General features: G+C 38.0%; 1 protein-coding gene across 1 annotated transcript; it reads right to left on the bottom strand.

Moving 5' to 3' along the window:
• Positions 1–966: 966 nt before the first annotated feature.
• LOC122082357 (ras-related protein RABH1b-like) lies at positions 967–12208 on the bottom strand. Its single transcript, XM_042649861.1, has 6 exons — positions 11802–12208; positions 6041–6111; positions 4439–4527; positions 4055–4166; positions 1878–1968; positions 967–1451 (listed from the first exon to the last, which is right to left on the bottom strand). Exons 1-6 carry the CDS (start codon positions 11916–11918, stop codon positions 1305–1307), a joined length of 627 nt encoding a protein of 208 aa, XP_042505795.1. The 5' UTR covers positions 11919–12208; the 3' UTR covers positions 967–1304.
• Positions 12209–13106: the final 898 nt, after the last annotated feature.

Here is a 13106-nt window from a genome sequence, read left to right as displayed (position 1 = left end):
TACTACCATCTAGAGCCAGTATTCACATACCATCATCAAGTGATACAAGTCTTGGATAAGAATCTACAACGCACTAAAACGTGCTTGTTGACGATCTTTTACTCCAAAAATATTTAGGGTTCCTCAAACAATGTGATATCTCACACCAGATAAATCCTTAACCCTTTTTACTCTTATTAAGACTATAAAATGTTCTTGTGAATTATGGCTAATAACTGACATATAAACAGTGATTTCAAATCCAAAATTTAACCGTACTCTAACAACTTTAAGTAAAATAAGAGTTTGATTTTTGGGGGTGATGGTCAAAAACTTGACAGATAAGTCACCCTTACGGAAGCATGTCCTCTCCTTAGTCAATGCCAAGAATATGTGGCATGCGTTATTATCATGCCCTTATCTGTGGTGTCTGTTAAAAATTTGGTGCATTAGGTATTCCCCCATCATATCAAAAAAAGAATAAATCTTATTTGAGTTCTCAATGATCCTTGTTGGTCTATTCCATCGGGCATGCAAGGAACTGCCTCAAAAGAGGTAACCAAGAACGACCGTGGCATAGATTGGTGATAGAAATTTCACTACAGGAGTGGTGTACGTCTACCTGACATCTTCCCAAGTGGAAGAGTGCACATACTTTGTGTTGGCATGAGGTACGCTTTCAGGCTGACCCCTACACAAATTTAAATGGTCAACACATAAATGATCTAAAAAATACGGTGAGGATAAAGATTCTCTTAAACTTTGATTCTGATCGGCTGGATATCTTTCATTAAGAATCGAAAGAAAATACAACCATTTTTTCCAGGAAAACCCCAATTTCTACAGAGAAGCGCAAACTAGAAAATCGATAGATAGAATAGGCAATAGCAAATTTCACAATTGAATTTGTTTCTGAGGCGACAGAATTTTAAGTGACCACAACATTGCCAAAACTGCTTAAAATTTAACATTTTTCAGGGCCAAAAATACAATATTAAGCAGGTCCCCATTGGCATTGAAATATTTAAAAATAATTTTCCATCACAAACTAATCTGGAATCTGAATCTATCGAAGGATCATAATAGATCTCACTACAATTGGCACATTAAATCCAGTGCGACCACAGCAAGTTTCCTCAACTACTAGGGCCAATTGCCAACCACTTCAAAACAATTCTTTGAAAAAACACAGGATCATCATGCTGGCTGACCAACTGGACTTAAGATCAAATACTCTCAGAACAAAAACTTTACAGACGAGCAGAGCAGAAACTCTAAAGCATGAAAAACAACAGAGAATTGTGAGTTACTATCCTGTCTATGCATCAACAAGAACAACCCCCAGACGGTGGCTGTGACTGTGATGCACTGCCGGTGCTAGATTTCAGATTAACATCAACCATGTCTTCTTGCTTTGTCGAAGAAAGTGTCTCCATTCCTGGCAATGCAGCTGCTATCTTTCGGAAAAGTGCCTGAAGAAAAAATCATCAATTGGTAAAGCTAATAACCAACTAAAAGGAGCCAGTATTGACACTATAAGGGCTTGTCCGATCAGTTACTCAAGAATATTTTTCAAGGATGGAATCAACAGACCAATTAAAACAAATATATATATTGACAACTAATGGGCAGGATAAAAAAGGGGTGGGGGTTGAAAAGTTGAAAGAGCATCATAACCAGTATTTCGAGTATTGGCCTGGAAAACTGGTTCAGCCGATCTGGTAACCAAGATGGGTAGTTCAACCTTGCAACCCTTGTCACTCAAATTGCCGACATGTCATTCAATGTAGTTAACCCAACACGTGAACCAGCTGACTGGACTGGCAAGTGCCCTGTTGAACCATTGCCCAGTGATCCTACATGAAGCGAATAATAAAAAATTAATCTGACCAACCTACCTTAATGTTGAACCCGGCTTTGGCACTGGTCTCAATAAACATGACATTTAGGTCACGAGCATTGTTTTCTCCTTCCTCGATTGAAACTTGTCTGTTAACCATCCACAAAATATAATAGTGACAAAATGAAAACAGAACATCTTTAGGTATTCAAGGCTTGGTTAACTCATCACACGAGTATCATGTACTACACGTCAGAGAAATTACTGAATTCATATACTGGTATCAGCATTGGAAAATGGATGCAAGTTGCTGGAGACAGCAACCAGAGCTCATCAACAGGTCAAGCCCATTCAAATAATAAATCACAATTAGGGAAGGAAAAGGAATCAGCACAAAAAAAACAGGCAATAATAAGAAACACCAATCAATATGGGTAACAAATAGTATATGCTTATATCCCTTCATAAACCAGATATCATCCCAAGTGTTACTATCTCATCAGACTGGTGTACAAACTGCAACAGCTCTCTCCTCATGCAGATAATATCATGCACAATGAAGGCATGACAACTGAGCAGGAGGCATGCAAGTGAAGCAGAATCACTTCGAATTGAGGCATTCCATACTAAAACCATGAAAGGGGTATATTTCAATTCTTTTTTTTTTTTGAAAGTTTGATTTGCTCTTTGGTACCTCCTAACACCAAAGACCCTTCGGTCATTATTACGAACTGAAATGAAATCAAAGAAGATTCATTCCCAGAAGGACTGAGTTTTCCATCACCACAGTGAAGAGAGAATCTCCTCACTTATAGGTTCTAGTGCTTCAATGGGACTTTGGGAACAATGCCAAGGTCACTTTGGACCAGCGATTTAAAAACCGGAGTCGTATCAGCCAATCCAGAAGGGGGATCTATAGGATCGGATCAACTGGGCCAATCCAAGTGTTCTGAATTATCCAGTCATAAAAATCCAGTAGCATGATTGACATGTACAACCATCACGTGAAAAAAAGAGACAGGAACCACTAGAGGGAGGGGCGAGGGAGTCAGAGAGGGAGAGAGAAAGAGAGGGTGGAGGGGAGAGAGAAACAGAGAGGGGCAAGGTTGCAGGGAGGAGAGAGAAAACAACTTGCCAGATCTCTTTTTGCTTCTCTGCTGCTGCTGCAGGCAAAGATGAAGACAAAGGAAAAAGAGGAAGAGAAAGAGGGAGAATCGGAGATTTTTTTTTTTTTTTTCAAAATTTTATATTACCGTTCCAGGCTGTTTCACTTGCCAATCCAAAACAAACTGATTCACTGGGCCATCCAAAACTGGCAGATTCTGGTCGATCCAGGCCAGTTCCAATCCGGATCGGAATCGTCCAGGACCGATCCAGATCCAATTCCGTTAATAAAAACCATGCAAAAAGATAATATTGTTTTGAAAAATGGAAAAGAAATCTTGTGAGAATCAAAGTGTGCTTAACTGGTTCAGCTCCTGGCTTTCTAAGAATTCTTATTGCTAGAGCTTGAAGAAGCTCACAGTTGTACTATGTGTGTAAACTGAAATCCTTGGCCCGTGGCCTGGGTACTCAGGCCGAGGGGGTGTGATTGGGTTTGAAATCCTTGACCGGTGGTCTAAGTGCCAATCCGAGGGACTACGATTGGTTGTAAGGCTTGATTATTGTCATTTGGAAAGGGATCACTTTAGTTAAGAAATCCTTGGCCCGGTGGATCTGGGTAGTGGACGAAAGATCATGGATCCGAACCACTCAAAATTGCTTATGTGCTTTACATTTGCTTGCATTGTGTCTTACAAACACCTTGCTTTCTAGTTGTTGATAAAGTCATAAATGGCTCTTGATATGTTTATCTCATTCATTTTATCTTTCATGAATAAGTGTTTGCTTGGATGTGTTTGTTTTATTTTATTTAAATTTTCTACAACCCAATTCACCCCCTTTTTGGGTTGCACTCGATCCTACACTATCTTTTCTCTTAGAACACTATCTGAATATCAACAAGGTTGAGATCTCAAAATCGTAATCTTCCTTACTTATCATGTTCATCCAAATGCAATGCATATCCTGAATAGAGTTTAGACATATAAACTATAGTGCAAATTATTTGCACCATTTACCATGGAGAAGAATGCATTCCTTTGTACAGCCAATTAATAGACCTTTAAAACAAGTTTGGAGATGATACAGCCAAAAAAGTTCAAGTTAAGAATCTAAAAAATAGGTCAGTCTCACCTTTTGTCAACAAGATCTGTTTTGTTGCCAACAAGAACAATAATAACATCACTACCCCGCTCAGTCCGAACCTCTTCAATCCACTTTGCAGTGTTTAGAAAAGATTGCCGACCTATGTCATAAGAAGTTGCCAAACAGTCAGAAAACAAACTCATAAAAAAGAAGCAAAATATGTATCCAATCAATTTGAAATTTGAACATAAAAGATCACGTAAGGGACAACGAATAAGCTCCATAATAAGTAAAATGTCCGTTTGCTGCTTCCTTGCTTCTAAATTTCATAATGAATCCAGCTTTTTTTTTTTTTAAATCAACATGCAGGAGCAAATGAATGAATAAAACAGGGAATTTCCAAATACAACAAAATCAGGGAGATTTGTGTACTTGCAACATCATATACAATTACTGCAACGGAGGAATCCCTGATGTAGCTTGGAATGAGGCTCCTGAATCTTTCCTGTCCAGCTGTATCCCTGCAACCAAATCATAGTTTTTAAGGCGGTAAGGCGACGGAAGCGTTTGAGGGTCTTTCAGAGCGCCTTAGCGATAAGGCGGGCATAAAGCGTCGCCTTATCGACTAAAGCGTTCCTGTGTAATTTTTTTTATAAAACCAATCTATTTGGCTCAAATCCTAGTTAAATCCTATTACTCATATGTTAAATAAATATTAAATGTTCATATTCATACCAATGTAAGATATTCATTAAGAAAACAAATCAATAAAGTGCATAAACTAAGTTCATCTTCATCAATCATCAATCATCATAATATATTAACATATAATATAAATACATAATTATGAAACAAAATTATAAATATAAAGAAAAGAAGACATAAAAAATACAAATATTTATTATACTTACCTCTATGATGCCAAAATGAGTGCCTAAGTCCTAAGGTCATCCACTATATTTCTACTCCCGTCAAAGAAGAATTAAGCTCACCGCTGCCGGAGCAAAATGGTGGCCTGGATCAAAGGTTCTTCCTTGTTCCTTGATTCCTTCTCAAAGCCCTTTCTTAAAATCCTTGACAAAATCCAAACCCTGTTTGTGAATCGTGTTTTTGTTTTGTTTGTTTTGGTTATTTTTTATGGAGTAAAGTTGATCCCATACATCTCAAGTGTTAACAAAACCATACACCTACCAATAAAAAATCTATATTTGGAATCTTCATCAAGTAATTTTAAAATGTGTAAAAAAAAACCATAAGGCGCCACTTCACATAAGGCGGAGCACTGCCTTACCATCTCTAGACCGCATCAGCGCCATAAAAACTATGAACCAAATAAAACATATGTGACAAACATTTTAGAAGGAACACATCTTGTGTAATGTTAGCGAAAATATGGAACTTCCAACACAAAGATAAATCTCAGCTCTAATGACTTCCAGAGTTGTTTAGGTCCTGTGGTTCTGTCTTGCAATATGTAAATCATTTACAATACATGCATATACATAGAAGTTCTCTTATTGATTTCTATCCTATAGCTTCAAGTCATGCACATGTCATGACAAAGTTCTAGATTACTTAAAATTAAATATGAATCCCATGTGCTATTCCATATAATGAATATACAGTTTGTAGTGACCCTGTAATGATGCTTGCTTTTAAATCTCCAAAAGACAGGCATTACCATTTTTCTCTAGAATTAGCCTATCATATTTCGTTTGTGCATGGAAGCTCAGCCCAAACCAGTCTTGTACATGGGAAATGCAGGCATCATATATTGGAGACACTTTTCTTTTTCTAGTGAAGAGTCTCTCGTGTCAAACATACATGGAATTTAATTCATTTTTTATCTGAAACAAGAATCAACTTAACACCCTTATAACACCTCCGTCATAGTGACACCACCCTCTAAATTCCAATTTAATGGTTGAAAATCTATCCATGCACTTCAACTCCATACATATACAAATAGAGAAATAGCTTTTGCATTAATTTTGAATGGAGAGATTTGATAAATCATAAAGTACTGAAGCTTACCAAAGCTGCAGCCGAACTGTTCGATCTTCAAGGTACATTGTCTTTGATAGAAAATCGATACCAATTGTAGCCTGGTAATCAATGTAACAATGTTATATAAGCTAGGAGAGAAGGACTAGAATAAAAATACTACCAATGTTAAGATGTTATATATACTTGAAAGAACTAGTACAGCAATTAACTGCAACAAAAAGAAAGACGTTATTAGATAACCAGCCCTAGAAATCAAAATAGTTTCTAATTTTTTATTTAGTCCAGTTCTAAGGAGGACATGCAGATTGAAAAGGGGATCGTGGAATATCCAATGAATGGATCTGAAACCTGTAGACCATCTGATGATGCAGTTTCACCTGATTGTATTGGCTTCTATGTCTTGTACAGGAGGTCTGTAAATTCTATAAATAAACTCTTTTACTCTTGTATGAGGTGTAACTGGGGAAGTGTCCCAACTCTCCCTCCCCTCTCAACCCCTCATAGTGATACTTTAGGTTAAGCAACCATTTGCTCTGGAATTTTTCCCTTCCTAGGGTTTCTCCATCATCATCTTGTGGTGTTCTTCACATGGTAGACTATTATCTGTCAAAGTACTTCCTGAATGTATGAACCCTCTCTCTCTTTTAGTTTTAGGGTAACCAGGGGCAAGGGAAGGATAGCTTGTGATAATTTCAACAAATCATCAGGGTCTCATTTTCACTGCCCCGAAGAAGTAGCAGACTCACAAGATGAATAGTTGATGATGCAGAAAGATGCCTCTGTTGGATCTTCTTGAAGGGAGAAAACCAACTCCAGATCATCTTCTTTGTCTGATAAATAAGGCTCTAATTGTTTAAGAACCTTGGCTCTTTTCTGCTGCTTAGGAAAGTCTTTAGCAAAATGACCCTTTCGGCCACAAATAAAACAACTGTATCTTTCCAACTCTGGTGATCCAACATCAATTCTATGGATCTAATCTATCAGAAAAAGATATCCGTATTGGCTTAATATACTCCATAAAATCTCTCTCCATTGGTCTTCAACAGGATTATCATATAAAGCTCAATGTTTGCCTTGGACATCTGATGAAAGGCTAGGTAGAAACTATGACCCCCCCCCACCCCCTCCCAAACAGTACAGAAAATACAGAACAGCAGTACCCTAGCCGCAGGTCACAAATTAGGTCAAATAGGGAGGTTTCATTATGACACCATATACACCTCAGGTAGCCAAGCTCTCCTGGACGAGTGGCCTTCTTGTAGGACCAAACAAAACCCCAAAAGATCAATGACAATGGCCAGCTGGTTGATGAGATATAAAAGTTCTTGGAGACTAGGGAATGAATTAGGGTTTGAATGGGAGATTTTCAACTACAGCAGCTGCAGGCATCTACAGGCCTCAAATCCTTGGTTGAGTTCTCCCCTTGGGGCACTTAATCAATCCTCAAAAGGGGAGCTGAAGCTGATCCCTAGTCTGGCAGATGGGAAAGCTCGATTGGCACCTTTAAATCCTAACAGATCTGGATCGATTCTGGCTGTAGCACTGGCTTCAGATCTTCAACCTTTTTTGATGGATTTGCAGTCGTATAGTGGTCTCACAGCACTAAAGAAATTAAAGAAAATCAAAGAAAGAAATAGAACTTGATAGAGGGATGAGAAGAGGGAAGAAGAATGAATTGGACCAGGCCTCCCACCCTCCCAAAGTTTTGGGCATCTCACCCTCTCAACAGACTCTCCCAGCCATAGAAGATAACTTCAACCTTCATTAATCAAAATCTGTGTAAACATTATAGTATTTCATTGCTACAAATATGGATTATTGAAAAGAATAAGCCATGTATTTGGATATTTCCCTTCAACTCCACAATATTGTATATTTATTTGACACAAATAGTTGAAGTGGATTCTCCGAAGAGAGGTGGATTATGCGTTGTTGTGTAACAAGTGCATAATGTCCAATGGAATGCCCGTGGATTTTATCATCAACTTGATGAATTAATTTCAGGATATAGTACTTTCCTACTAGAATGGGTTGTTCAAGGCTCCTTTATATGACTGCGGGCTAAGCTCTTACACATAGAGAGTCCTATTTTAGGAAACAAGAACTGAAATAGAAACTAAGAAATAAAGACTTCCTAAATTAGGCTTCCTAACCAAGAAAGATGTAAAAATAGAAACTAAACTAAGACTTCACTCTTTGTCTAACAAGAAGTACTAAAAAGGAAACAAAAAACCAAATAAATTCTAACTACTATAGGGATCAATGGGAGCTCCTTTCTTGCTGCCTAAGTCTCACAAAGAGACAGAATTACAGCTCATCGATGGAAGGGCTTTGGGGCTTCTGGTGCCTGATCAAAATAGGAAATAAAATCTTCACTTGACAGCCTGATTGATCAGACAAGAAGTCTCCCACGCAAGTTGGAATTAGCAGCCAAGAAGCAACTGTTCGATTGGCTGAAGTGTGGCCAAGACTCTAGGCCAGCACTAGACCACTTGGCCCCCCTCTTTGCAAGCTCGATCTACATCAACATCTATTACAAACCTTCATTATTTCTTTACTGATATCCAAAAGCACATGGTCAAACTCTCATGTGCAGATTTTCATAGAGATTTCCTCCATAAATGTCCATCTCCTTTATGGTATAATCAAGGATTAAAGTATCGGTATCGGTCAGCCAAAATTAAGATACGTTTCAAAGGGTATCATATCGTATCGGATATACGCTAAAGATACACACATAATGGATAGGAAACATTTTTTTAAACACTTTTACATAAAAAATTTGTTAAAAAAAGCTATTGATAACATGTATTATGCATAAACACTAAATTGAGGGTATCGCACTAAAAATTCAAGGTTTGTAGTTGTCCCATAAATGTAAAATCCTTGTTTCCAACCTTGATTTCCACTTTAGTTAGAGAGAAATATGACTGGCAGCAACTTTGGAACAAATACCCCTCCAAAAATCGTGTTTTTTCTGAAAAATTACCCATCTTGGCCATTTTATGACCGTAGCGCACTATATCGACACAAACCGATACGTATCAATCGATACATACCGATACTCATCAATACGTACCGATCGATACCAAAACTTACATTTCACCTCAATTTTATATTTTCCATAGAGTCGTATCAGTGCATATCGTATCGTATCGATGTGTATCAATAGTGTATTGATGCATATCGATATGTATCGTAGGATATATATCGATACGAAAGGATTTTAAAAATTCCATGCATTGTATTGGTGTGAATCGTATCGGTCGGCTAAATTTAAGATACGTATCGGAGGGTATCGTATCGGTATCGGAGATACTTTAAACCATGGGTATAATCCTGAGTTCTTTATTCATCTTCCATTCAAAAGGAACGAAGATATAGAATTTTCATCATCATCAGCAGTGGGAGGATCTCTGACCCCATAAGGAACGTAAACTACCGGATTATAGGATGCTATTAAGGCATTCTGATCCCACTATCCATTTAACTGCTCAGTCCATTGTTCTGTAGGCATGAACCAAGTCAGAAATTTTCTGAAAATTTGATTTATGGAGCTGGCAAATCAGGCCGGATAGTCAAGAGGTTTAGGTAAACAAGGACTCTGGAGCAGTTTTCAACTAGTAGGGTAACCTAGGCTAAGGGAAGGATAGGACAAAAAATGAGGAAGAATAGGAGGCTGAAATCATCCTTGGAATTAGTTATTAAAATAGTCTTTTATAGGTAGACAAGTAGTCATTAAAATAGTTTCTACTTTTTAAACTACATTTAATTAGGATAAATGATTTTATTTCTTCACCTGAACTATTGAGAATGTATTAAAACGATTAGAAGTATTGTTTGTGTGAGTGCAGGTAGCTGTAGTTGCTGGTCAAGTCAGGAGATATCTCAATGGTCATTAGCATTACAGCATAATGCTGTAGTTGTTAGAGGGCCAGGAACAAGAAAAATATTTGGCATAAAAAGAAATCAGACATAGGAAGATTGTAGAGTTCTAACCAATCAACCTGTTCACACCTAGTAATGGCAATGCCGGTAAAGGAACAACAACCAAGGTTTGAGAATTTGGTATCGGGAATGGGATCGGTCAAGGCCAATACTGATTCGGATCAGCCTGGATTGGACAGAAATACCCCTGGTTTTAATTTAAAAACCACTTTTTTGAATGTTTTACCCTTCGGACAAATTCATCAATAAGGTATCGGCCCAGAATCGGCATTGGTCAAGGCCGATTATGATCCAATCCAACTAATGCCAACGGATAAAATTCAATTCCTCAAACCATGACAACAACAACAAGTCGGCCTTATCCCAACTAAATGGGGTCGGCTACATGGATCCGATTAAAAACAGAAAAAGAAAAGAAAAGTAAAAGGAAAGGAACACAACACAACAAAACAGAAAGATCTCACCTAAATGAGGTCGACTACATGTATTCTTGCCCTCCAATCAGATGTATTTGAGGTCATACTTGGGACAAGACCTAAACTATGCTTGTCTTTCCTCACTACTTCTCCTATGGTCATTTTAGGCCTGCCCCTAGCTCTTTTAGTACTGATAAAATCAGTATGTGTTTTGATCCATATTACCACCTTGAAAATTAGTTGGGCAGTGACAATGAAAATCCAATTAGCTTTGACAAATTGTGAATGAGGTACAAATGATAAGTGATCAAGATATGAGTCTAATAATTTCCATTTTGAATAACTTATATTTTCATGAGTTGATTGGTTTTGTAAGTTATAGATTAAAAAGTAGGAGCTTAATACACATGACCTGACAAATAAGAGCCAGGCAGGGTGGGGAGTTTTGGGATCATTTTGTTCATTGCGATTCTTCACTTCATTTGTCACTTTGCTAAAAACCCCTTTGTTGATGATCTTCTGTTAGAAGAGGCATTAAGGAATCAAACCATTTTTGGTTCTTACTGGTCCATTTTTTCAATTGCAGTTCAATACCTTGGCAAACTAAATGTCGTTTTCTTCTTGTTATAATAGTGTTTGAAACCTAATACCGCACGATATTTTGCAGATTTAATCATTCCTCGTAAGTTTACATGTTTTATCCAAAATAAATAATAAAAATGAGATTATGTGATTCTTTTTTTTTTCTTTTCTTTTTTTTGGATACAATTCATCGCTCGTGTTTTATCTTTTGGTCATTGATTGGCATCAATCATGCCACACATCACCTAGCCCCTGTCTTGGGATGACCTTCCATGAACCCACTATCAGGAATGTGCAAGCTGACAAAACGATGGAATCATTTATCGAGTCTAGTTCTGCCCATAAAATCTGTACTATATAACAGAGCAGAAACCACTGCATCAATGGCCGTTCTCAGAACTTCAGCCCAAATGCCCCCCAACTACCCACATACGAAACATGCCCTTCACTTGTCGAGGCAGTAAATCATATCCGAAACAGGAAGGTTTCTGCTTTTACCCCACAGTTCCATAAAAAGGAAAATTTCAAATTACGACACACCACAAGTTACATGATTGATGGCAACTCACGATCCAGATCAGCTAATATAAGCAAACATTACACCAAATTACAAAGAATAGAGGATTAAGATAGGCTAGAACCATACCCTACATGAAAACCTAAACCAATCATCTATCAGAATAACAGCAAAAAGACGAAGGAAAACAGCACAGAATCGTCAGATCCAATCACTCAGACGGGATTCCCAGTCCGATCTCGACAAGTAAACACAGAATGAAAAAAATAAATCTTCAATTCAAATAACAACAAGATCTAATTATAATAATTTCTGCCGTCATTACCTGATAAGTATTGTCGAACTTATCGTACATGAATCGAGTGATGATGCTGGTCTTGCCAACAGATTGATCCCCCAAGAACACAAGCTTATACTTGGCGAGAGCTGAAACCGGAGCCATCAAAGAGAAGAGATCTCTCTCCACCAAACTAGAAAAAGCAGACAGCGAATCAATTCAAGACCTCCAACGGCTTAATAGGACTGTCGCCGGAAATCTTAAGGAAATGTCGCCAGAGAATTCGAAGAGCTGCTCTACTGTATAAGAAGAAACCTCAATTCGCTTCGCTTCTTCTCTTGCTTTGCGTATCAGCGGATCCGGTCCGCAGCGATTTGCAAAGGGGATGGGGAGAGAGAGAGAGAGAGAGAGGAGAGAGAATCAAATGTTTAAAAGACTTCGGAGGGGAGAGTTTCGAATTGAAGAAATGGTGACTTGTCATATGTTGTGTATATTCCGCGTTCAATGATTTTTGAAATAGGCTTCTCGTGTTGGAGTTGTTATGGGCCACCTTTGGCTCTTTTGTTGCAAATAGGAGTGTTTCGCCTTGAGGATCCGAATCCATCGTGGTGGTTTTTTAGTCTGAATAAGGCTTGGGTTAAGCTTTCTGACCTTGAGGATGGGTTACAGTTGGGTTGGGTTTGGGTTGAGGCCTAAGTCCAGCCCAACTCTGATTTTAACCATAATTTATGTAATATAATTTAGGGTGTCACCCTATTTTTTTTTATTTTGAATAATGGAATTTGGGTCATTGATTCTTTTGGGCTACTCTCTATCGAATTTGTTGGTGCCCAAGAGTTAAGAATTATATAAAGTGAGAGAGAGCCATAACATTCCGTTCCATTCCGCCACCATATGAAATGATGAACTAATATAGAACCGTAGAAGATTTTGAGCCTCACCAGGTGAAGCACTGAATCTCGTCTTCTACCCCCATTCACATTTTTTTTTTCCCTTGAAAACCTCGAGAAGAACACTTGATTCTGTAATCCACCCCATTCTGGGGAACTCCTCCATGGCAAACGGTTCCAATTTGTTGGTCTTCAGCATCTTCAATCCTCAGACTCAAATGCAATTGCTCCTAGTTTTTTTTTTTTTTTGGGTGGTGGGGGGTGGGGGTTGGGAATCAGATCTGTTAGATTTTCAGGTGTTGATCGTTCTTTTCTTTGAATATATATCTGTGCTGCAAATTTGTTCTAAGGTTCAAAATTCTAGACTTTGAGAGTAAAAACAAAAGGGGAAAACGATGAGAAAGAGGTTTTAGTTCAAATTCATTCTATGGTCAAAAGAGTCTTTTCCATTTCTAAACTAACG

This window comes from Macadamia integrifolia, chromosome 6, assembly GCF_013358625.1.
Source record: "Macadamia integrifolia cultivar HAES 741 chromosome 6, SCU_Mint_v3, whole genome shotgun sequence".
Classification (NCBI taxonomy): domain Eukaryota; kingdom Viridiplantae; phylum Streptophyta; class Magnoliopsida; order Proteales; family Proteaceae; genus Macadamia; species Macadamia integrifolia.
The sequence above is the reverse complement of the archived record's forward strand: the minus strand, read 5'-3'. Positions and strand labels throughout refer to the sequence as shown.